The 27228-nt window shown below is 44.9% G+C and overlaps 1 protein-coding gene and 1 pseudogene across 1 annotated transcript; both read right to left on the reverse strand.

The window, feature by feature from the left end:
• Positions 1-717: 717 nt before the first annotated feature.
• On the reverse strand, positions 718-10764 carry LOC144271399 (kinesin-like protein KIF19). Its single transcript, XM_077828742.1, has 7 exons — positions 10652-10764; positions 8477-8570; positions 7101-7248; positions 6754-6875; positions 2800-2965; positions 1371-1487; positions 718-794 (listed from the first exon to the last, which is right to left on the reverse strand). The coding sequence occupies exons 1-7, from the start codon at positions 10762-10764 to the stop codon at positions 718-720; spliced, it is 837 nt and encodes a 278-aa protein (XP_077684868.1).
• Positions 10765-11953: 1189 nt separating this feature from the next.
• On the reverse strand, positions 11954-27228 carry LOC144271400 (kinesin-like protein KIF19; annotated as a pseudogene).

Here is a 27228-nt window from a genome sequence, read left to right on the forward strand (position 1 = left end):
CCCTCCAAGAAACCAGGGGGAGAACTGAGGGAAAGAGGGGTTTGGTTTATAAGGAGAAAAACACATTGCTTTTGTTCACCTCCAACCCAGCTCATAACAAAGTCTCTGCCAGCCACCAAACCTCTTTTTCAAACTCCCGTCAGATCTGAAATGCTCTGCACGTGGCCAAGTGCTTAGAATGCCGCTGGCTGCTCCCACTTCCAAACATCTGCTCAGCTGAGCAGCATTCCAGATAGGCTTCACCTTTTCCAGCTCCAAGGCAATGTGTATAAACCTCAGAGAAGGGGGCAGGGGATACTTCAAAAGAGTCTGCAATTGCTTTTGATAATAGCCCCCCCCCCGCCACGTGTGGGAGGTTTCCACAGGTAAAGAGAGGATGCGCCTCGTGCAGAGTACCAGATGGTAGACTCCATACTACTGTCTCCTGGGACTAAGAATGCTGATGGACAAAAGGGGTTTCCTTTTCTTTTGCATGTTATTAACAAAAGAACCCACAGTTCATCTTAAAGGAAACTAACAGCTGCAGCACAGTGCAGAACAAAACTGTAGGGAGGCTGTGGGGGAAAGCACCAAGCAGTGTGCACACCGCCCCTTCTGCTTCCTAGCCTCAGAGCATACTGCCTAAAATGCATCTTAAGAAAAACCCTCCCTGCTTTTTAGAACCCCTATAGTCCTTGTCCCTCAGGAACAGATGGAATCTTGCTCTCACTGGTGATTTTATTTTGATCTTGGCAGGTTCCTGAAGCTTGTGATGGGTTGCTTCTTTGGCTGGTTGCTGGCACCATCTACGGGCCCTACGTGCGAAGGAAGATTGAGATGTTTTTTATCATCATATTACAGGAGAAGTGTCTTGCCTCAGTGTCCCAGAGTAAAGAAAGCACTAAGCCTTGAACCTCCCTGATTGGCACGAGGCACTCTCAGCATTGGTCAGAGGTGGAAAGAGATACAGTTTGTTTTGGGTCCAGATGGAAAGCCACCTTTTTCATTCACTTCCTTAAACATTTGAGAGAATCTTAGTGCAATGCATTAAATAGCAGGAGCATATTCTCATACCGCTAGTTCATATTACAGCAGTGCTTCCTACATGGATCAGATGGGGATTGTGAACACATCTGAAAATGTTCTCTCCCCACAAAGGAGTTAGTTTTGGCCAAAGGGGAGGAGGAATGTAACTTAGATGTTTGGAATATTGCGAGTTGTCTGCTGAAGTGTGTGGCTTGAAAATGTGGCTGTAAGAGACATACCCACAGGATTGCTTTTCCAAGCCAGCAGTTTGTGGGGCATCTACAACACATTCAGATAGGCCTACTACAGAGCAAGCGTCATAAGGAAATATTTAATAGCGGAATATTGATGTTTTCCATACTGACCTTTGACTCGCTTTTGTAGGACCTGGCCTCTGGTCTGACCTGCATTGCTCTGCTGAACGGTGCTTGGGGGAGTGTTGCCTATCTCCAGTACTTGTAATGGATTTTCTTCTTGATAGCCTGAGAGAGAAAGACAGAGACCTGTACTAGAAATAGTGGGAAAGGAATACAACTTACGCAGCAAGCAATGACAATTCAGTATAGGATTCACTAACGGACCAGCTGAAATAAATGGAAGGGCTGCAAATGAAATGTTAACAGTGGGAAACAAACTTAAAAAGGAAAGAATTTAGAAGTGGTGGAAGGGAGCAGGATGGGGATTGAGACTTTCAAAGTCTCCACAGGGATATGAATGCCAGATTCCAGTTAGAATTTAATGGGAATTGGGCATCTAGTTCCCCTAACCAGCTTTGAAAATCCCACCCTGAAGTCCTCTGTGTTCAGCCACAGACCAGGTGTAGCATTTGAGCACAATGTGCCTCAAGCCGGACCTGGACTGGCTAGCCCTCAGGCTGTGAGGTGCTTATACCACAGGCTCATTTAGTCTTTGGCCTCTGCAGAGGATGCCAAAATGGAGGCCAGCTGGTTCCAGTTGTGGACACCCGTCTGCTGGGCACTGGTCAGAAACCAATAACTTGTTTCATATACGACGCTGAACAGAAGTGAGATGATAACTTTTGGTCACTGCAGTATGGGGACAGATTTGAGCCAGCGACTTCCAGAGGAAACGCTTCTGAAATCCTATTACTCATCAGGAGCCATCAAGTCTACCTGAAACACAGCTTTTGTGCATAAGTATAAGGCTCCCTAGATAAGTTCATTTTCGGCATAAACCTCTGCTGCGGCTTGTTTCTCAAAGACTAATCCACATATTGCAACCATACGGATATGGAGTTACATCAGGAACCTTGTATCAGAGGGGTAGTCATGTTAGTCTGGATCTGTAAAAGCAGCAAAGAGTCCTGTGGCACCTTATAGACTAACAGACATATTGGAGCATAAGCTTTCGTGGGCGAATACCCACTTCGTCGGAGGCATGTAGTGGAAATTTCCAGAGGCAGGTATAAATATGCAAGCAAGAATCAGGCTCTGGATAAGGAGGTTAATTCAATCTGGGAGGAGGAGGCCCCCTTCTAGCAGCTGAGGTGTGAACACCAAGGGAGGAGAAACTGCTTTTGTCGTTGGCGAGCCAGTCACAGTCTGTGTTTAATCCTGAGCTGATGGGGTCAGATTTGCAAATGAACTGAAGCTCAGCAGTTTCTCTTTGAAGTCTGGTCCTGAATTTTTTTTTTCTGCAGGATGGGCTGCCTTTCATATGCTATTGCGTGTCCAGGGAGACTGAAGTGTTCTCCTACAGGTTTTTGTATATTGCCATTCCTAATATCTGATTTGTGTCCATTTATCCTTTTACATAGGAAACCTTGGGTCCTACCTGTATGGTGACTGATGGGGAATTTGACCTTTGTGGCAGCAGGAGTGGCATGGGATAAGTTGCTCATGATCTTCAACGCCTGGAAGAGTTTAGCTCGGGGCAGCTGGTCCTCAGAAACATTGTCCATATTGTGGCTTGAGGGAGTCCGATGCTTTGCTTTCCAGAGCTGAAAGACACCATCAAGGATTCTGTTGACTTAAACCTCCCAATTCAGGAGGCTTTATTCTCTGACCATGGGCCTCATTACACCAAAACAGGTTCCCTCGCTCCCTCGCTATGATTTGCTTTTTACTTAACACTTAAGGTGTTTTTCATCTTCCAACCATGTTAGAAACATCCATCAATCACTACCACACTCCAGAGAAGTTGGTAGATGTTAGTATATCCATTTTTGCAGATGGGAAACTGAGGTAGAGAGAGTAAGGGAAATACCCAAGGTTACAAAAGGAGTCAGCCTTGGGATAAGAACCAAGAGTAACTGCCTCTTGGTCCTGTACTCAGGCATTAGGCCATGTCATAATCTCTCCCATAGTGTCCACATATTAGCCCCAAAGGAATCATATGTGATTAGATTCTTAAAAGAATTTTACAAAGGCCTCATTACATGATATGGCACCAGAAAATACCAAACTCCATCCAGCTTCAGCTTTTGTGGGAAACAAGCGACATTCCTGGTCTGAGTATTGCAACATCAACACAAATGTCAGAGAAGCTTGACACCCAGGCAAGAGTCACTTCATCATCTTCTTTCCTCCAGATAGACATGCGTACAAATATTACTTTGTGCCTTGGATGCGCTGAGTAGAAAATACATTGGTCTAGGGGAACTGGCTATTGATCTAAAGGTATCTGTCATATCACTTCCTTGTCCCATAATTTATGTTGCATCTATCAAGGTGTTTATATGACTCATCACAAGGGTACCCGAGCATCTCATGAACATTCATTTATCCTTCCCACCTGTGTTGCAGGGATTACTACTATCCTTGTTGTACAGACAGACAACTGGGGCCTGTAGAGATCAGGTGATTTGCCTATGTCGATCATGGAGGTGGGAGTAGAACCCATGGCACTTGGATCCCAGCCTGTACCTTATTCCTCTGGGAATGGAATGTATTACACACGGATATTTATCTTCCTCATCTAGAAAACTAGTCTCGGACTCCTCACTGCATAATACGACTTGCAGCCACGATGGGTCCAACTGCTGCGTGCACCCTGCTCTTGCCAGAGGAAAGTGCTCACTGTGGCGGTAGACCTTGAACTCGGTGCCTGCCAGTACTGACCTGGTGCAGTGGGGTTCTTGGCAAGCAAAAGAAAGTAGGGCTGAGATGAGTATCTGGATTCCCCAGTTTCCTAGTAGGTGTTGTTTTGGATGATCTGTAGCTGTCACTGTGAAAAACACACACATGGAGGCGTGAATAGATTGAACTACATGTATAAGAGCCAGGCACTTGGCCCGTTAGAGGGAGAGGGGAAAGCCAGTCAGCCCTTCTGGAGTGTTTGGAGGCACCTGTTTGGATTAACTTCTCCAAAATGTATGGGAAACCAGGACTGATTTAAAAGCAGGGGTGGGGAGGGAAGATCCAGGGTGGAAAGAGAATTTCAGAACTCAGGGAAACATTGAGGGGACTCTGAACCCACTTAAAAGAGCTTCATTAATATACATTGGTTAAACACTTTCACACTGATTGGTTTACAACCAAAGTCCCCCTCACCCCACCCACTCCCTGGAGAAAATTCCTACTAAAACACAGAGCTACCTAGCAATTGCATAATACAACAGGGACTTCTTTCCTATTGGCTCCCTTTTCTGGGGGTTCCTCTATCATGGTCACTCCTTTGGGGATCTGTCCTCTAGGAACCAAGTCTGGCTTAGGACTCACGTTGGAGAGACTTTGCTGGGCTCTGCATCACTGGGCAATGTTCACCTTAGTAAGTATGTTACTACAACATCTTGGTTTCCCTTTTCCTCTCCCCTGCCCAGCCCCCATAAAAAGCTCAATGCAAGCAGCTGGCTGTTTGTACTGTCTGTCAAGTTGCCTCTCACTCCTGTTTTATTCTGTCATTGGTTTGATCTCCGCACAGTATATCTCCACCGATAACAGCAGATAGTTGGTGCTTCGGCCACATTGAAAATATAACCACAGTCTCTACACCAGCCATGCACAATCCAACTCAGAAAAGACAATGGGCAAGTTACATAGTATAAAATGACAGGGTCAACAGACCTCTAGCCATAGCAGCATAGGTCGCACTCTGTAATTAACTGCTAAGCTGCAAGGCCCAGGAGAATGGGGCTGATGATGGGCACGTGGACAGAACGGATGGAAACGCATTCACCTGTCTGACTCCAAGACAATGGATGGAAGCTCAAACTTTGCTCCACAGGGAAGACCTTTCCTGTTGCCAGATAGCCCTTTTCTGGCCTCTTTGTTTAGGTCCAGCTGCCGAGCTATATTCAGAGCACAGCCACCCTGGGGCCACAGAAAAAAGGGAGGTTGGTGGGACTGTAGGCAGACACAACGTAGTTTTTTTTTCAGTACAAACCCCTCTTCACTCAGTCAGCTTCTTTACACACAGATCTCCTAATGCAATAGCCACCTGCCCTCTCTCTTGAATCCCTCATTACAACAAGTATTTTGTTTTCAGTTTGAGACGTAGCTTTGGCCTGGCACTGAAGAAGGAGCAAAGAGAAAAATCTGAAAGCAAGGGGCATGTAAGAGGATTTCCTCACTTCATCTGTGTCTGTAAACCCTCCAGCCCACAAACCTAACGGGCTTTGTTTGGCTCAAAAGGCACCAACCCACAGCACAGCACAGCTTCCTACACATGCCCAGTTACTCTTGGAGCCTTTGCAACAGAGCAAGCCTCCTAATCAAATGCAGGGAAGCTGGCTGATGAAGCATGTGTGGTTTCCTTCTCCAGGATTCAAAGCCGCAACCTGCCATCACCCAACAACATTAAAGAGAGTGTCTGGAATAATTTTGGTTCCTGTATATCAACGTGACTGACAGCAAGTTTATTATTCAGAGTGAAAACCAATTCTGTGTCAGGTTTATTGGAGACGAGTCATAATAAATGTGAGGAGCTGCCACTGGGGAGTCCCACCTGTTATTACAAGACATTAAGAAGCTGCCAGTAAAATATCACTATCACAAGAAATACTCACAAAATCTGCAAAATGAGCAGAGACTGGCAACGTATTCCCCTTTCCTTCTGACCACGAGTTCCTAGGGTTCGAATGCTGGCTGTGGTTTAGGCCACCAGGATGCTGTTAGAGGTGATGGACACCTTTGGTTGTCAGGGGAAGCAGGTTTACCCACAGTAATTCTGGCTCTCCAACTGTACTGTCTCCACGGAGCTCCGCTGTAGGAGCTGAGTGCCTGGCCACAGAATCTTCTGAGTCATAGCTGTCAGTGAGGGGCATACATATCCCTCAAACCCAACATGATAGGGACTGAGGAGAATACCCTGCCCCTTCCAGCTGTCTCTTGGTTCCTCTCAACCTCCAGAAGCCGTAGGCCTTAAGGTCTGAGACAAACAAGATGTAGATCCACTAAATAGCAAGATGACAGGTTTCAGACTAACAGCCGTGTTAGTCTGTATTCGCAAAAAGAAAAGGAGGACTTGTGGCACCTTAGAGACTAACCAATTCATCGGATGCATCCGATGAAGTGAGCTGTAGCTCACGAAAGCTCATGCTCAAATAAATTGGTTAGTCTCTAAGGTGCCACAAGTACTCCTTTAAATAGCAAGAGTATCTCCACTAAGTCACACCTGAACACTAGCCATTCCTCAGGAGGTGGGCTGAAGAGGACCATCTGCTGAATGGTGACTGACCTACCATCCCCCCAAATCAGCATGCAATGTGGTATCGAGGCTTCAATCCAGAAAAGTACTTAAGCCTGACACTGAATGGAATTAGCTGAGCTGGTTTCAGCTCTGCCTTACCCTCAGTGTGCTGGACATCACAGAGTGAAGCAGGAGCAGGTGGGTCAGGGTCCCCTCTTCTAGCTCACGGCAGTGCAGTTGATACAGCATCCCCAGCATCTCTGGGACAGGGATGTCATGGCCTGGAGTGGGGATGGGAAGGGAGAAAGTTAGGGATCACGGGAGAAGGAGCAGCTGGCCTGATTTTTCAAAGGTGCCGAGCACCCACAGCTTACGTTAAAGCCAAGGGAGGACAGTGCAGAATTTGGCCCATAAGCAGGAAGACCTCTAGATGGAATTATTTCTAATGTTCCCCATTTGTCATCAGCTGCTCTCACTCCAGAGCAGGAGTGGTGCTGGCATTTTACCTTTGATCAGCATTTGCTGCTGCTGAATGATTTCCTCGCAGAACAGCCCATGCTGCTGCTGGATGACAAAATCCTTCTGGCATAGCAGATTCTCCTTGTACAAGGCATTTGCCTGCAACTCCGTGTTCCCCACCTCCAGTTTATGAGCCTTGCAGAGAAGCCTCAGCACCTCTCACTGGTCCTCACTGGTGATTTGTTGGGTAACAGCTTCTCCATCTGGGAGGCTTTTTTCTTGGCATTGGCTAAGCGCTGCTCCAGCTCTGACTGAAAAGGAAGATAAGGGTTTGTGTGCACCGTGGGTCTGCACTGAGGTTTGCTAACTTTTATTTATTAAATGCTCAAGATATAGCTCTGGTATCTGATCCGTTCCAGCTATTTGCAGCAAGAGATTATATTTCACTCTTCCTGGAAATGGGACATGTGCACATTTTGTTTAGCAATGATGAAGAAGACCATCCACATTCTGGTATTGCTCACAATGCGACTAGGTAGTGTCCAAACACACAGGAGGAGACAGCCCCCGGCCTGAAGAATTTACCAATGTGAAATGCTGTCTAAGTGTAAAGAATTACTGGAGTACCATACAAACACCGGCTAAGGAATCCACCTAGCACCCCTCAGAAGGAGGTACAGAAACATGATTATCCTCATTTTAAAGGTGGGGAAAAAGAGAGAGAGAGAGTTTGTGACTTGCCCAAGTAAGAAGAAATCAGTGACAAAACCAGGATTAGAGCTCAGGAATTCCTAGCCCCTACATCCACTCACTATCCATGTTACCCATATCCAAGTTGCTGTAAACATCTCTGCATGACCATCTTAAATACTGGTGTGGTAATTGCCCAAAACCACTCTCCTCAATGACTCATAACAAATATCCCTCTGCATCCCAGAGGGAAATACAGGTACAATCTCTTCCCCTTGGTTTTACCATAGTAAGTGCAGCAGTGTCACACAAGCCTGTGTTATAGAGCGGCCTGTATGCTGACACCATACTCTCAACCTCTCAGCTTCAACCTGCAGACAGGGCTCCCAATGTCCTTCGGAACTAGGGTTATCTGCTGAGTGGCCAAAGCGTACGAGGGGACCTCTGCACAGAGCTGACCGCTCATGTGCATTTTCTATTTCCTTTTTCAGGTCCTCTAGTATCTAAAGCGCTTGCTCTGCCTCCATGCGATGCCCCACTACGCTGTTGACATCATAGCCACCCTGGTACTCCAGCTGGGGCATGGGACCAGGCTATGGAGAGGTCAGGTAAGTGCTTTATGCTTGCTCTCACCTTTAAGGTTGCTGTTTTTCGTAGCTCTGCCAACAGCACGTTGATCTCCTCTCTTGCTACAGTGACTTCATGAGGTTCCAGGGAACCTGCCCCCCTCTACTTCTCTGTCTGCCTCCTCCATGTTTTCATCTTCCTTTCCATTCACCAGCTTGTTATAACGCTTCCGAGCATGTTGAGTCTTCTCTCGTTCCCAGCTGCCAGCAAAAATACATGAGTGAAAACCATTAACCACCAACGGCCCAGCAACAGTCAGTCAAACGCTAGTTAGCCAGTGATCCAATGCCATATTTGCCCAGTCTTCTGGTGCTTTCCCCATTTCTTCTTGTATGGCAACAGCTAAACAAACTACACTAATGATGACAGCACCGTGGTCAAGAACATAACGTAGAGCAGCCTGCAAACAACATCCTAATTTCTAGGGTGGATATAAAGAGAGAGTCTCCAGTGAGACATTTAAACTGCAAGGGCGCACTGCCTCTGCCATCACTACAAGCTGCTGTAGCAGCAGCTGTATAGAGATATTTACTGGACATACGTCATCGAACGGAGATTAAAATTCAGGTAAGCTTCAGAAAAACAGTCCTATAAAAATTTACAGAGGTTTTGAACAGACTGACCGATAACAAATAAGCACCGTACTCAGAACTTACCACAACTCATAGTTTGTCCAATAGCAAGGACTGGTTTAGCTCTATTTACAATGGGAAAGTGTACCCCTGCAGAAGCACGGGCGTGATACCTCAGAGTTGCAGATGTTAAGGCCAACAATCCAGGTTTGCCATCACGAGTTAACATAGATTTCAATGAAAATTCAAGGCCAGGGGAGTGATCGGACACAGGCTTTTTTCTGCTGTGTGTAGAGGCGGGGCGGGGGGGAGGGGGAAAAATCTACCATTTGCACTCTCAGCTGTGGCTCTAAACTTTATGCTGGAGAAAATTGGCAGACCCACCTGCTCAAGGTAGTATTACTTTGTATCAATGACACTTTTGACCACATGCAGCCTCTATGAATGAAGAGCTAGTCTAACTCCTGGCTTACATTTCGCAATGGGGGCTAAAAGCCACAGAGCTTCCCATGCTGGAAATCCAGTCCCTCAGGAAAGACACCACCTTAAGTTTCTACATACAGTATTGATGTTGTAACTGATAACTGCAGCGTGTTGAAACCTGACCTCAACCATGCTATCTCACTCCCATCAGAAGCACTAGGAGGGATCCAGTGCTTGTGTCCAGATGGCAGAATCCTCTTCCTATCATAGTGCAGCACCCAATTAAATCACTATGCCCCTATTAGGTTATTCTGCCCAGCGGTCTGCGACTCTCCTGCCTCAAGACCATGTTGAACTACAGTGTATGTTTTATCCCTTTCTACCTTTTAGAAAAGTCTCATTTCCAAACAAACTCAGATACAGATTTAGATATTTTTAAAGGAGTCTCTTCCCCTGCAGAGCCCTGAAAGAGTGATAGCCACCAAGTTCTTGCCCTGCAGAACCCCTTCCCCTCCCTGAGGAATGAATACATGCAGGATATGCAGGGAACAACTGACTTCTTGCTGGATAGGAGACATTGTTTACGGGCTCCATCTGTAACAACCCAGTGCCGCAGTAGGAATTGAGGGCACTTTGCTAGAGATGCTCATGTCTGTGCATAATCAGGCTCGAAGGTTGCTCTCTCCTTGTTGGTTCAATCTTGTGCATAGACTTACTCTAACTGCTAGACCAATTGCCAAAGGGACAGTTATGTGAGCTGTTCTGTATGCATATGTATGAGACTGGTGTGTGGCATGAACCAAAAAAACAAATCTGCATCACTATTTCTTACTGAAAACGTAGGCTACATCTACACTGCAATTGGGAGGCAGGATTGCAGCACATGCAGACATCCCTGAGCTAGCTTTGATTGAGCTAGCTCACTAAAAATAGCAATGTAGCTGTGGTGGCATCGGTGGGGGCACAGGCTGCCTGCCTGACTACGTCCTCAGGGTCCCAGGCAGGACTGTACTCAGGCGGCTAACTTGTATCGCCAACAGTGCGCTGCTATTTTTAGCAAGCTAGATCAATCAAAGCTAGCTCAGGTATGCCTGCACCTGCTGTAGTCACCCCTCCTGATTGCTATGTAGACACACCTTACGTGCCTTTGGCAGGGAGCTGCAGTTATGTTACATTAGGGTTTCTCATCGTGACGGCAGGGAGCCACACATTAATTAACTTTGTGCTCATCAGTAAGTGCCTAGCTCTGCAGTGGTCGTACTCCCTCGGTAATCGTTAGCAAATGCCTGGAGGTATCAATGTGCAGCTCAGCGTTGGTGTTCTCCAGCTCCATGAGGCTGCGGCGCATCTCTGTTTGCTCCTTGAAAGCCCCGATTAGCTGCTCCCGTAATTTGTTCATCTCTTGCCAGCTGTACGCCTCCGGTGGGAGAAAACAACAGCTCTTCTGTTTCCAATCTGCCAGCATCTCAGAGCAATCCCTTGGGACCGGTAAGGCCCAGAAGAGATTCCTTTGGGGGCCATCACCCATTCCATGTGTTATGAGACATGCCTGATACGAACCTCTGTTATTCAGCAATCTGTTGGGTCAGTGGTAGTGTAGTACCTTGAAGCCAATGGGACTATTAACTTTCAACATGTACTTAAGTGCTATATTGTATCATGACTAGTTAGCCCCAAAATAGTTTTCATCGGTGCTGCTTGGAAGGGAGTGGTGAGAAGAAGCCTGCATTGCAGGGTCACTTACCTAACTCTCAGGGAAGGAAAATCAGAATCTGTTGCATTGCTTTCCCCTTCCTTGTTACCTGGGAGCTGTTTTCTCTGAAAATTGGGCCAGGGTATTTGTGGCTGAGATCTACTAGCCTTTGGGGTGAGGGGGCTTGTCTATCAGACACCTTTACTATTTTCTGTTATTGGAAGGAACATTCCCCATGGTGAGATCAATTGAAAAGTTATTCTGGAAACAAAGTACACCAGGAACTGAAACAAAGCTTTCTGGCCTGACACAGTATCAGAGCCTGGAGATGCATGGGCAGCAAAATAATAATAATTACATGATATCATTTGCCCTTATATATTGATTGTCATCACAGGATCTCAAAGCCCTTTTCAAAAGCAGATAAACCTCATTTTCCAGTGGAGGAAATTGACACACAGAGAGGCTAAGTGTCTGCCCAGAGTCACACAGCAAGTCAGTAGTAAAGATTGGAATGGAATCCAGGTTTCCTGACTCCTAGTTCTCTGCTCTGACCACTAGACATTGCTGCCTCTTCCACCTTTTTAAAAGCACCATGTGTCAGCTCTGTACATGTAAAGATGGGACAAGGGAAAAGACTTGAAAAAGCCTCTGTAAAGGAGACAAAGACAACTCAGATGTGATAAAGGGAGACTAGAGGGGAGAGTTTGATGAACCCATACTATCATAACTGTATAAAAAAATGATTTGCTACAAATATATGATCAGCAGCTGGAAAAGCTAGAGCCCGTCTACAGGAATGCCTTTAAAGGACACATGAAAGGGACAGTATGGAGGGCGTACGATAATCACTCCAATAAACAAGATGATTACAAAGAGGCACAATAGACAGAAATGGAACCTTGACATGACCAGCATCTACCCCCAGCTCTACCTTGTACGTCCTTGAGGTCAGAGCCGATTGCACTCTTCTCCTATTCCTGATTTTCAGTCTTTGCCTTCAGACCCGCAATCTCCCTGCGTAGCTGTGAAATGATGCAGGTGAACTGTGCAGTGTGAGAGGAGACATTCAGCAGGTTTCGTTTTACCTGGTGGTGAGAACACACATGGTCATTAATCCCACAGCCTGCTCTGTCACTTCGTAGCACAAGGGCTGTAAAATAAAACATCCCTTCCTAGGAGAGGAGCCCTAGATCACTGAAAGGGATTCAGGAACCCTCAATCTCTGGGATACGTGTTTGTATATCAGTGTCGATCTACCTTCACCCCGCAGGCCTTTCCCTCTGTCACACCCATCAGCCTTCCATTTTCTCTGTCTCCATTCACTCCTTTCTGCTTGCTCATTGCCCTCTACCCACTTCTTTCTGCTGTCCTCTCAGCCAGTATGGTATCTACCCACTGCTTCTTGCCATACACATTGCTGTCTTACTTCCATCACAACCCGTACGCTGTACGTTATCCTCTCCCTTTCCATTACACCTGCTTCCCCATCCTTTCGCCATGTTACTAACTCCCTGCCTTATTGTTAGGCCTTCTCCCCACTGCTTTCTTCTGTGTTCTTCACCTTCAACCAGGCGGCCTTTGTTCTCTCTCCCATCAAGCCTTCCAACATGGATGCTGTGTAAACCACTTGCCCTCTCTCTCCCCTGTCATGCGCTGTATCCTCCTTTCCCCCCCAGCATACCTTCCCCTCCCCATGGCATGCTTTTAGTCTACACAATTGAGCTCTTGGATTGCCTGCTTGCTTACCCTGGTCTTGATGTTTTTTGCTCGATAAGCATAGATCAAGGTTGTTCGAGATTCTTCAAAGTAGATGCTGGCAGGACTGATGTGGGCAATCATAACTGTCCTGCTGTTCCCCCCTAATGAGTCCTAAAGGAATGCAACATTTCCACTGTTTAGCTTTAAAAGAACAGAGGCCAGGCATGTTTGGAAGAAACAGGAAAGACACACTAAGTGAAAACATACAGACCTTAAAGAAACACTAATTAAAATGCTCATTTAGATTCCAGTGGAGGATATCGACTAAGGGCTATAGGAAAAGCTGGTCAAAACATTTTCAGCAAACAGCTTTTTTGACTAACTGGGAATGTTTGCTGGAAAATCTGTTTCCATCAAAATACCAGAAGCGTTTCACATTATTTTAAATGTTGTTTGTTTTTTTTCAATATTGTGTGTGTGTTTAAATATATTTTTCAACCAGCTGTAGCAGTAGGATCAACACCAAGTACTTGGGCTGAGATTCATGCCCAAAGCAGTGAAAGCACCCTAGGATCCATAAACAAATACACCAAATGGCCGTGGTTACTCAAGTCACCTTTGAAGTTCACCGTCACCAGTAACAGCACACTAGCACAGTCCGGGACTTCCAAACCTTGACCCCTTCTTTTTGTGGTAATGTGGTCACAATAAATTACTGGGTGGATCTGAAATCCCACACAAGATCCTGGACTGATTTCCTAAACTTAAGAAGGATAAAGGGGTCAGGACATGAGGATCAGCTCTCAAGTGCCACCTGACTTGTGCACCAATACAAGCCAGCAACCGATTACCTTCCTAACCAGTTGCAAACAGTACCTTCAAGAAGCGTGTGAGTTTGCTGTCTCGAAAATTGACATACTGGGCCTGACTACCTCCCTTCTCACTCAAGGCACTGATGCAGTTCCCCAGAGCTAGCAACGAGCGGTTGATATGGGCTCCCTCCTTCATTCTCTTGCCTCAGTTCTGAGTCTGCTTGGAGAGGGAGAGAAGTCACTTCAGAAAGACAGAGTTGTACTGTGGGAATGAATTCACCCATGCAACATTAACATCAGGATCTGCATTTCAAAGCATCAGCTTCACTCACAAATCTACGTGGAAACCAGGACCAGTCAGCTCTGACATAAGTGGGTACAGAGTCCATTGAAATCTCACAACAGAACTGAATCTGGCCCACAGCCTCCATTAGATGTTTTGCAGTAAACTAAAAATCACCCTCCCATGACTTGTTTTCTGCAATTGGGGTTGCAAACATAGAAGATCTAACATCTTTCTGTGGAAACATCTTTCCATCCATTCAGTCCAATACTGGTCTCCTCAGCTGCCAATCATTTCTGTGTATCTCTGTTGATATATAATAATAATGCCTAACTTGTTTAGCATTTGTCATCAGTAGATCTCAAAGCGCTTCACAAAAGAGGTCAACAACATGCTACCCATTTTACAGATGGGAAAACTAAGGCACAGAGAGGTGAAGTGACTTGTCCAAGGTCACCAGCAGGCCAGTGGGTGAGCCAAGAATAGAACCCAGGTCTCCTGAGTCCAACCAAATATAGTGCCTTGATGGCATCCAGCCATCTGCTTATCCCACCCTTCTTGTCATTGACCCTCCCACTGATTTGTAAACTTTCCCTTCAACCAAGAGGAGTCCAAGCCATGACCTGGATGCTGCATTTAGTCCCTGGAGCCTTAAGCCAAGGACCATCACCAGCCTCATCACACATTTTCAGGGTGAGGACAAAGCTAACCGTTTGTAGATTTTTACTGCTGATTAATTCAAATAGCAACAGATTTATATTCATCTTTCAGGAAATTACAGGCAAATGCCATGGTGTGTAGTGTGTTTTGTACATCCTGCCAATTGCACAGCTTGTTATATGTCTAGTTGTTTTCTATTTTAAAATTTCATGTACATTTACATACATGTTTAGTGCAGTCCTTGGGCTCTTGGCAAATTGTCATGGTGGCCTTTAGTACTGCAAAGTGTCAGTGCTTTGCTCTAATCAAAGATCTGGCCACCTCTCCTTCAGTATCTCCTTCCATCCATCTAAATATCACTTATCCCCCATCAAGTGGTAATGAACAGTATCAAGAAGTGGCGATCAACGCCTTCAATTCTCCTGCCTGCTTGTCCACCTCTTTCTCACCCAGTTCCATATTTAATCAATACATTTTCACTTTCCTTTTGATGTCCATCTACCATTCTGAGCCCTTTGCCTAAGAGTTCATCCGTCTTTCAGACAGACTGCATACCAGTCTTGCACATCCATCCTTTCTGTCTTCTAGCACCGGTCCACCTATGCAGTATTCAACATGTCTATCCTTCCAATAATTCATTGTCTTCTATCCTCTTTTCTATCTTCTCTTCCTTCCTGCAATCCAGTGTTCCACGTAGGTTCTATTTATTCTGGCTTCCATCCCTTTTTGTCCTTCCAGCTACCTACTTATCCATACTCTCTTCATCAATGACACCAATCTACCATTCCTCCTCTTTCTAAATAGCTGCCACTGGTTTTAGGTATCATTTTCAAATTCTCACATTTTGCATTGAATCATGCACTCAGATGAAACATTCTGGCTCTGATCTCCTGCATTTCCTATCTGTATTTCCTCTATGCAGTCTATGAAAAAAATATTCATAGCTGTCTTTGTACGGGCCTACACGTCAACAACACACAAAGGACAAAGTTTAAATGCATTTAGTTAATTCCTGCACTAAAAAAAATACATGGCCCACATCACCTGAATTGAAATGTTGTAGTCACAATGGTTTTAAAATGTCAAATACTCATGCAGTCATGTTTTCCAGGAAAGTAAAATACACACACACACTGTGTGAGCTTTTTCATATCTACTCATTTCATGACATGCCAAAGAACTAAGGCTGAAGAACTACAAGTTGTACCTGGGGTGCTCTCTCAGAACCAGCCAAGTCGACCGTGAAAAGCTTCCCCACTCGCACGTCCTCTTTAATATTCTTCGCCCGACACTTCTGTTTCACTGTGACCTGGAGGACTGCACGTGAGCGGGAAGATGACTTGCTGGCAGCGGTAGGCTCCTGAGTGCGTTCTTTGTTTCCTTTTGTTAACAGCGGCGTGATCTAAACAATGCAGAAAAATATGCAGAAGTTTAAAGACCTGCTCAGGTAATGGTACAACTCTCTCCATCAATGACAGTACCCGAGAGGGGTTACAATGAGTAAGTAAACAAAATAAACCATCCCGCGTGTCTGCCGGCATTGGACCAAGTTCGGGTCTCACTGAAGTTGATGGGAGTTTTGCCTTTGACCTCACTGGGACCATGACCTGGCTCATTGACAAAGAATTGTATAATTATTGGGGTTTCACTTTAGGAGGCTTTACAATGGGCTGAGGTACGTTCTCCTGGGATGCATGGTGCCTTGGCATGTTATCTCACATTGAACACAAAACAACACTGCATGACATAATAGAATACAATAACATGATGCTCCCTACCCTGGTAGCATTATATAACCTTAGAAAAACTGCAGATCAAAGGTCAGGTTAAAGTCCTAGCATAACTTACCTCACAGTACATATCAGTGAATTACAAAAGCACGTTTCAGTTATCTCCTTTCTACCTATAAATAATTTTGTTTAACAGGGCTTGTGAACACAGGTCCTGGCATTCCTATCCTTTCAGAAAACTGGCAGTCACTTAGGGTATGTCTACACAGAAACGAAACACCCACGGCTGGCCCGTGCTAGCTGACTCAGGCTTGTGGGGCTTGGGCTGTTGGGGCTGTTTTATTCCCATGTAGACTTCCATGCTCAGGCTGGAGCCTTGGCTCCAGGACCCTGCGAGGTGAGAGAGTCCCAGAGCTCAGAAGTCTACACAGCAATGGAACAGCCCCACAGCCCGAGCTCTGCAGCCCGAGTCGGCTGGCATGGGCCAGACATGGGTTTTTCTTTGCTGTGTAAACATACCTGACCCATATAGCTGATCTTTACTGCTTAGCTACAGATTTCATCCTGGTTTCTACTATTCTTGTGCCTGCCTGATTAGTCCTTTCTGAGCAACTCACTTCATTAAGTAAGTCCCCATAGGATCCTGTTACGTGAGATGTCTTACACCAAGGAAGGCTATGCCAATATTTAGATGCAAGAGCCTCTTAAAATATCATTATTCTAGTGCACTGAACATCTCCCTCCCTCTGGAATTTCTTTCAGATTTACCTCCTGTGCATTTGTAGTGGAGACTTCAGTAATTCCTGCTATCTGGATGCTACCCCTAGCATCCTCTCTGAGGTCTAGGAATCCAGTGGATGGATTCAGGAGGTCACGGATCACTTTGTTATAAATCTGAAGGAGGAAGAGAAAGGCAAAGGACGTTTGTATGTTTGCACTCCTTTGTCCTTAGGTCAATAATAAGGATTAAAATATATCGTGCATTACATTGGCTTTGTACTTTTTGTATTTCCCTGGAGAGGAGAGGCTGAGCCCCACTCCAGTGCATGGCTGACACAGGAGATAACAGAGATAACATGAATGGATGACTGAGGAAACCACTCAAATGCCTGTTACCGGTGAGAGCTGTCACAGAAATAATAGCAGATATACTCCCTGTAACAAAAGTGAAAAGCAAAAGTGGTATGAGGCAAAAAGCCATTTATCAACTCCTTTATGTATCTTAAATTTATACACAGGGTGAGTGCAATGCATTTGTCACTACCCCCACCGTGAGTCGCCAGTCAGGAATGAGCCTGGGATCATCAGCACCAGCGCAGGCTTTTACCACTTAAACCAGAGGCATAATTATTAGCCGGTAAAAGTAGTAGGTTCTTATCCTCTACGTGAGCCAAGCTCTCTAGGGAGAAATGTCACATTTAGCCAGCGTGTTATGCATTAGAATAATAATAATTAAAAAAAAGAAACAAGAATTCTAGACCCAAGGTAGGAGTCACCATAGGGGAATGAATGCAGGAGCCCTGGCTCCTAGATTTATAGCTTCTCCCAGCAGGAGTGTCTCTAAGCTATTCTTTTAAAGCATCTTCTACACAGAATTGGTCCAGATGACAAAACAAAGACACCTCACCTCTAGGTACGACATGGAGACGGTGTAATCCATGTTGTCACTGGTTGCCTCAATGGCTTTAGAGAGGTCATTTAGGGTGCGGATGTAGATCCCAGGATCACAGTCTGTCCCTAGCACAGTGTAGGTTTTCCCTGCCCCTGTGAAAGATACAGGGAAGAGCAGCACAGATCAACTTCCAGAGAAAAATTATCTTCTAATGTAATCCACGGCAGTTTATCAGCAGCCAGATCTGCCCTCCTGTGTGATCATCACAGAGACTCAGCTTTGCATAGAGAAGCCCTCTTTCCCTCCCCCACCCTTTTTTAAAAGGAAAGATTTCTCTCCAATGTTAAATCTATTTTCAAAGTTACTACAGCTCTGCTGTCCCTTTAACTTTTAAAATAAAGATTCACATCTCGCAGCCAGAATGGTATTTTTATTGCTCTGTTCTAACGTGATCAACTAATTGGCCTTGTTACTTCAGATCAAGTCCCTATACTTATCGCTGCCCTATCCCGGTTCCAAATCCAGTCCATGCCGCTATTGCTCCCTCTGTGGTATAATATTTATGTTACCTGTTGGGCCATATGCAAAAATGGTTGTGTTGTACCCAGAAATGACTCCTTCTACCAAGTTTTTGGTCGTGGACACGTACACCTCCTCCTAGTCAGTCAGAAAGAGCGTAGGTCTTAGCTGGAAAATATTGTTATGCCTGACCTAACACAAGTACGCCATGTCTAAACTTACCACAACATTCCTCTCTCGTTCTCTACGGTTCACTCAGCACATTTCATTTTCTCTTTACAAATTCTGTGGGCTCCAAAATCATTTCTGTCTCCACAGAACAAAATAATTTTGCCAAATCATCAAAACGGCTAACATCTTGCTAAAGTATCTAAAGATGCGTGCGGTGTGTCAGGGTCCAAAAATAAAGTTTGATTATTTTCTTAGATTTTGAATTGGGAACGTTTCAGCTAGAGTCTTTGCATCAGTGGAACAAAGATGAAAATACTATTTGTGATCACGTCCTCGCTAGTGCCATCCATGCTCCAGCGGACTGTTATGTTTTCAGCATACACACAGAAAAGTTAGATAAAAACACAAATACTCTTGCTGGTAGGTTGCAGTGTAACTCTGCTTTATTTCTTAGCATTCAGAACACACGAGAAGTGGCAGCGTTCAGTTCTACTACAGTCCTCAGTCCACCACCGACACTTTTTACAAAAGATACTTTATTAGAATATAACCACAGATATGGAAGTCACATACGACAGAGAGAATAGATGAGGACACACGCACACTGCATTCTCTCTCTCACACATACACACAATATATTTTCATAAATATACAATATACTAATTATAATATCATATAAGGCAGCGTTTCTCAAACTGGTGTCCACAGACCCCTGGGGGTCCGCAAGGGTAACACCAGGGGAACTGCCGGCCCTTCTGATCAACTCCTCCCTCTCAGTGCCTCCTGCATTCTGGGGAACATGTTCAGGGGCGTGCAGGAGGCGCTGGGAGGGAGGGGGAGGAGTGATGCACTCGGGGGAGCAGGGGGAAAGAGGATGGAAGAGGAGAGGCAGGAGAGGGGGCTTGAGGGAAGGAGTGGAGTGGGGGCGGGCCCTGGGGCTGAGCTGGGGGGGGGCGCAAAAATTTTAAATCAAAATAGGGGTCCTTGAGTTGCTAAAGTTTGAGAACCGCTGATATAAGGGAATACTCTGCAGGGAAGTATAAAGGGTCTGTCGCCACTCATCTGAGATGACTGCATTACTCACAAGAACCGAGACCATGTGTGTAATACAGACCATCCCGAACAAGTGCTGATAAAGTCTTCATATCACACCATAGCGTAGATGCCAAATACAACATGACAGATCATTAGCTATATGTTAAATATGTTAAGGGAAAATTCTTTATAAAAATGCATTGGAACTCTTTTTTGTATCCCTCTACCTGTAAAGCCAGGCACCTTAGCAGGAATTGGCTGTGCGGGTTCCGAGGGAGAGAAAAATTAAAATTCATAAATGTAAAATCTTCAAAAAATGACCTAATATAGATTTGCTTTAAATAAATATCACTGTTCTAAAGTCCAGAACCTCAGGCCCTTCGAGGGCTAGAAGGGGCTGTAACCTACTGGAAAACTGGAATTTCCCCTTCCCAATGGTATAAAGCTCCCATTCTCCTATTTCTCTCCCCACGGGACTGTAAGTTATTGGAATTTAATGCAGCGACATTTTTATTTTAAAGCTGCGGACTGAATCTTGTCCATGCTGGACGTCAGACAGAGGTATCATTCCACATGCAGGGGGAGCCCTTAGGGAACCTTGTCTGGCAGGTTGTTCTAAAAGGAATGAAGGTCATAGCTCCATTGCCTCCAACAGAGCCATGACTATTTATACCAGCTGTGGATCTTCCCCAAAAAGTGTCTGTGTGAAGCGGCTAACAGGTTTGGAATGTTCAAATAAGTCCTGGGGAGATGGGAGGACAGGTGTTGCAGTCTAACTAGTAACTAGATAAGAAAGATGTAGGGCAAATCCCCAGTAGCTGGTCTGGGCACTTCAAGAGCTTGGCGGGGTTTTCCATTCCCCTCCCTGTGCCTAAAATTCCAAAAGTATCCAGTAAACATCCCAGGCTAATTACTTGCACAATTTCACTTGCTGGAGAAAAGCAATTTTTTCTGAGCTATGCAGACAAAAAAGAATTGAAAATAGTAAATATCTAGGGGGCAAATACCCAAAAGACCCTCCTGATTTGTGTCCACAATCTGTAGTTGCACATGCAAAGTGGGTAAATGCATGAGTGTCTGTCTGTGTGATTTAACATTGGATTCCACCCACGCACCTGGGCACAGAGAATTTATATTAGGCATTTTCTTTGGAAATGTGGGCTGTAATACTTTTAGGCCCTAATCCTGCAACTGATTTCATGTGGTATCGGGATCAGTGCATGAATGGGATCTTATATTCCACCTCACTATAAAGTTTATTTTTAATTAGATAGCAAAAACAAAAGTTAGTGTCATTCATCCAGGGTTAATGCCTTGTTTGATTGACAGGCATTGTGCAAACATACACAAAATTATAAGCCATTCACTGGTGGACTGAACTGCTGAAGCATAAGACTGTCAATTTCGTTTTAGCCATCAGTGAATGGGTGGAAATGGCTCCAAGTAAACTATACTTGAGATTAGAATAGTAACGTTATCTAAGAAACCACCAAGGATATTCAACTGCCAAAGAACCCATGTTCACTTCATTTGTTACAGTAATTTTCATGACTAAGAGAGAGAGATTCTCCGGGGTAAAAATGATCCTTAAACCAATGCAATATCTGAATCCTTCCCTGTCCACTGGAGGAAAATAGAGCTCAGGGCTGGTGAGGTGATCTCTAAATAAGCTATACAAAAATAAAGTTTGTTATCAAGCCAGCTTGATGGCCTTTAAAGAATGATGTTCCACAAATAACTCAGTAAATGGAAACCATGCTTGTAAGAATTTGTACAGGGAAAAATAGATTTGTTCCCTTTTCGCTTCTTTATGATGCAAAAGACAGCCTGCATGTTTCACAGCAGTTCATTGTTCCCACATGACACCGATCTAAGGTCTGCTCATCTGGAATACTGTGTGCAGTACTGGTCACCCCATCTCTGCGAGGCTATTGCAGAATTAGAGGGGTTTCAACAAAAGCTGATGAAACTGATTAGGGACCTGAAGAAAATTTCATATGAAGAGAGATTGAAAAGAATGGGATTGTTTTCCTTAGAAAAGTGATGATGAATACAAGGGGACATGACGAAAGTCTATATAATAATGAATAACCTATAGAAGGTAGATGGGGAGCTTCTTTTCTCTCTTCTCATAACACAAACAATGGGACATTCCATTAAATTAAAAGATGGCAAATTCAAAACTGATCAAAGGACATTTTTTTCCCCACACAATATGGGCTGAAACTGTGGAACTCATTGCCACAGGATGTTGTTGAGACAAAGCATTTAACGAGATTCAGAAAGAGATTGAACATTTCTATGGATATCAAGAACATCCAGTGTTACAACAGATCATGTTAACATAAATTTTAGAAGGAATATAAACCATGAAGCATTCGGTTTAAAAGCAGCAGTTCCTGAACTGTGGGTTGCGACTCCAAAATGGGTCACAACCCCGTTTTAATGGCGTCGCCACGAGTGGCATTAGACTTGCTGGGGCCTGGGATCGAAGCTTGAGCCCCACACTGCCTTGGTTGGCGGGGCTCAGGCTACAGGCCCCCCGCCCAGGACAGTGGGGCTCAAGCTTCAGCTTTGTCCCCAACCTGGGGTGGCGGGGCCTGTGCAAGCTCAGGCTTCAATTCAGTCCCCCTGGCTGCGGTTGCATAATAATTTTTGTTATCAGAAAGGTGTTGTGGTACAATGAAGTTTGAGAACGCCTGGCTTAAACCAATCTCTAACTACTAGGGATCTGGAGACCTGATGCAGGAGGGAAATTATCCCACATCTGCCTAATGCGAGCTTTCTTGAGTCTTCCTCTGAAAGTGCTGCTATTGAACATTGTTGGAAACAGGATACTGGACTAGATTGATCTTGGGTCTGAACCAATCTGGTAATTCCTATGTTTGTAAAGTTTCCAAAATTCACAGTTTTGTCTTTGGACATAATGTCTTTCAAGCAGTCCTGGTGAATTCTCCAGGGTTTAGTTCCTGAGCAGTTTCATGAACCTAGCCCTGCAGGCAGCTCCCACAGGTTGAGAATGAACCAACTCCTGTAGGAGCACTCTCAAGGGTAATCCCCTCTTTTTCCCTTCCTTCCCCCCAAACAAATGTCATGAAAGCAGTTCAGTCTCCTACCTTCCTCCTAGCTCCCAGCCCTGGGAATCTGGGGACTTCTCAGGGGTCTGCAAATTTTGTAGCTGTCCTAACAACCACTGCCCAGGTTTGCAGAACTTTTAACTCCCCATAACCCTTTCCATGTTCAAGTGAGTCACTGTGTTTGTTCTTCATCATGACAGAGGCACCAACACTTAAGCACCTGGGTTCTCCTTCCAGGAAGCCACTAGCTACCAGCTCAGCTGTAAACTCACCCATGCTGCTCTGCTCCAACCTCACCTGGTCACCCACCCAATGATAGCAGCATTTTCCTCCAGCTCAGCTTCATTGATTGGACAAATCCGAAGAGCCACCTGCACACAGACACAGGAATTGCGCTGGTTATAAATACTCCCCCAGCCAGCTCAGACTGATCCGTCACTGAGTCATTCTCTCTGTTCAAGTGACATGATCACCTACTTGGAATAACTTTATATTGATCTTTTTATTCTCCAGGATTTTTTAAACCACCACAGAAGCTTAAAATATTTAATTCCCCAATAATTTTCACTTTTTCTTTCAACAAGTGCTAATTCCCTACTACCCGCTCTGTTTCTAAAGTAACAAAACCCAAGACCATTCTGTTTTGCTTACTTCTCTGCCCACCAACACCATCGCCATTCACAGATGTGGGAGTGTTTCTGGATGCTGCAGAGCTGTTAGACACATTGTGTTTCTATTGTGTCCCCAAAACACTGATTACAATGATAGGTTATTTACTTTGTGGTGTCAGGGTAAGGGAATTTAAGTTGCGTGAGCACCCAGATTTGTACATTTTGGCCTTAGAATTTGAACATCATAAAAAAAATTATCACCACTTTATATATTTAAAAGGGCTAAAACTAAAACAAACATGAGCTGAAGAAACCAAAGAGGAGTGCACAAATCTCTTATTTGTTGAATTTCACTACCATATGGGTGAAATTAGCCATTTTGCAGGACCTACAAAATCACAACGGTTTTTGCTCTTTAGCATCCCCATCTGGAGCTACAATGAGCAACAGACTTACAAATCCTTTTCCTAGAATATTGCTGCTAACATCATGATGCTGCCATATAAACAGCTGCAGCCACACTCATTTTAACTATCCAAAGCTCAGGGAGAAGAAAAATTAATAAAACAAAGACGACACACTTAGGAAAGATATTTTATTTTCAAACAGCTGGAGAAAATGCTACCCAACATGCAATTGACACTATATCTCTGACACAGCAAACATTTAACAAAGGTTTAAGATTACATCATGTTTTGCTTAGTGTAATGTTGAGAGATGGGGCCAAATCAAAATCTCAGATCTAAGCACCCCTGAACTTTGGAAATATTCTAGATCTGAACTCGGCAGCTTGGGTCTGTAGTAAACTGTTAGTTACCCATAAACAATACATAACTCCATAGCAATCTATGGCTATGTTGTCCCACACACTGCACTGTGCACATGCCCATAAAACACTGTGTAGAATATATTATGAAAGAGCTCTAGAGCTGTATGTATATATATAACTATATGTAAATAGTTCATAGATAAGGTAGCAAAAGATCGTGTCCAATAATATGTAGCATGGTTCCGAGATTTTGTAAGTCTAATAAATTTGTTGTTGTGGACTGCAAATGGCTTCCTATGGGCAGCTCTTTACATCAGCTCTTAAACTGGACTGCACAAAATACATTTATTGTACCAAGTTTACTGCCAGAAGAACACAATACCCAGTTGCTTATCCCTGTGTAACAATCACTATGACCCTGATCCTAGGATGAGTTAAGTGTAGATTGACCCCTAACCTGTGCAGAACCCCACTGGAGTCAATGGGATTCCACCAAAGTCTGGAGTTCATTGCAGGATTGGAACCATTATGAAGTGCCAGTTACAAGCATGTTCTTCTAAACATAAATATTTCAGTCAACGTCAATCATGTAACTACATTTTCAAATGGAGACAATATTATAAATATGGAAATTAAAAATATATAAAAAAGGACAGGAATCCTTTTAATTAGAACACAAATGACTCCTGATAGCGCACCTTTGACTGTAGTTCACTGCACTGGAGTTTTCGAATTTACACCTAAAGTAATAAATAGAGAGGCAACATGGCGTAGTAGTGGATCAGGCATGTGTATGCAAAACAGAAACTAGGTTCTCTTCTATACTACATGGGTTCAGCCCAGCTCTTCCACTAACTCACTGTGGAACCTCTGGCTCAATTAATCCAACATTTTCAAATGTGGCCCCTAATTCCTCAGTTTTTGGGCAGCCAACCTGGCCCACTTGGGGACTGATTTCAGAGATGCTGAGTACTAGTAGTTCCCAGTGATTTCACCTGGAATTGTGAGTGCTCAGCATGTCTGAACCAGTCTTGTTATCCCAAGGTGGACACGCAACTTCAGTGGTCACTTAAAAGTGTTGGCCTTAACAGCTACGTGTACATTTTCCATCAGTATAATGGAATAATACTATCTAACAGTAGCATTTAACATTAGTTAATGCTAGTGAAACACTATATAAAGTACTTGGCTAATGTGTCATATCTGAAGAGTGACCAATTTTCAAAACAGTCTTGCTATAAGGCCCCACTAGTCACATACAAAGAGTTTATACAAAAACCAAATCTATTTCCACAATAACAAGTCTAGTCAAGTGTCGATTTAGTCTAGTCAAGAGGCAGTTCCAGGTACCATCCAGTATCACCTGGTACACAACACTTTAAACTCTAGCAATAAGAAAGTAAGGCTGACTTTCAGATGAGTATTAACAGGATATAGGGAGTTGCACCCTAACTCTGTGGGATCTTTAATATTCATAGAGGACCTGGAATAGATTGTTCCTTTATCATCAAGTCTAAAAGACTTTGGGTGAAATTTTAGAAGCTCCTATGTGACTTTGGAGATTAAGTCTCATGGGACTGAGCAGGGAGGGGCGTCCCTAGGGGCGTGCGGGGCCCAGGACAAATCAGCCTTCCTGGTAGTCTCCTCGCTGTCGACCAAGCCAGCACTCTCCTCTTCACACACACATTCCTCGCTGTCCGCCCGCTGCTCGCCTCCCCACTAGTCTCCTCGCCATCCGTCCAGCGTGCCCCCTCCGTATGCTGCTGCTCTTCTCCTCGCCATCCGCCCACCCGTCTCCTCACCCCACTCCCACTCACCTCCTCACCCACCTGCCCGCCACCTTGCCTCCCCGCTAGTCTCCTCACCGTCTGTCCGGCGTGCCCCATTTGCCCGCCCACCGCTCTCCTCCTCACCATCTGCCTGCCCCCTCAACCCCCTCCCACCAGCCGCCTCGTTTGCCTCCTCACCCCCCACCTCACCTGAATAACGGGACAAATGGCGTCCCAATCATACATCGGGCAGGACGCAGGACAAAGGGCTAAATATCAGGACAGTCCCGATTTTATCGAAGTGCAGGGCCAAGGCCAGTCATCCCGATTCACCCTACCTAAGGGACAGCTCAGGGTAACATTTTCAAAAGTGCCTCAGTCCCAATCTATAGCAGTTCCTCCTCATGCAGAGCAGGCAATGGTGTAAGACTGACAAGCCTCTCTTGCATGTCTGTAACTGCTCACATCCCAAAGCAGGTAACATTAAAAAAATTATTTGTAGCCACCAACGGAAGACAAGAAAGCATGTGGCAAAGGATCAGACTCCATAGTAAGGGCTTACTGGCACTATAAGGGAACTCAAAATATTTTATATGCTATTACACATTATTACAGAAGAGATTCCTGTGACGTGCAATAGTTACTATGTGGTTTAGAGCTCAAAGCAGAGATTTCTGCAGATGCAATCATGTTTCTGACACAAGGTCATGGCAAAAATAAGTCTGAGGAGTGAGAGAGATTTTTGTAAATTATATATGTATATATATAAAAAAACACCACAGGAAACTTGGGAGCAGGATTAATTAAAGAATTGTCTCTGTGCACAATCATTACTGAAAAAACAGCAAATTCCCATGATCCACACAGAAATGCCAAAATCTTGGGACTCTGATGAGTGCAACCTACCTACTTTCTACTCAGTATGTATTAACACACAATTTCAATTCAGATGGAAAAGCTCAGATGCTCAGTTGCCTTGGAAAAGTCTTATCCCAGGACTTCCAGAAGAAAACAAGGGGCAAACCTGCTAGCGTTTCCTATCCACAGGTCTGTCTCCTGCAGGGTGTTTTCTTTGTCCAACCCAGTGCTTTCAGCCCTCCGAGGATTTGTTTACAGGCCCCCAGGCTGGAGTAAGTTCTGCAGCGGAGCTGCACGGGGCTCGCAGAAGGGGTCTGCGGGCGCAGCAGGGGATTGCCCAGTAGATGGGAAGGGCACATGTGCCCAAAGCAGCCTGAGTGCCCCGGGGCAGCCGGACTCACTGTGAGCTGCTGCTCCACGCTCAGATCCTTCATGGCCGAGCTGGGGCTTGGAGCCAGGCCTCCTGCGTGCCTGTGCCCCGCGCACAAAGGGCTGCCCACGGAGGAGAGCGGTTCGCTGCCGCAGCCCGGGGCAACCTGCGATCCCCCGGCGGCAGGTGACAT

Source organism: Eretmochelys imbricata, chromosome 10, assembly GCF_965152235.1.
Source record: "Eretmochelys imbricata isolate rEreImb1 chromosome 10, rEreImb1.hap1, whole genome shotgun sequence".
NCBI classification, from domain to species: domain Eukaryota; kingdom Metazoa; phylum Chordata; order Testudines; family Cheloniidae; genus Eretmochelys; species Eretmochelys imbricata.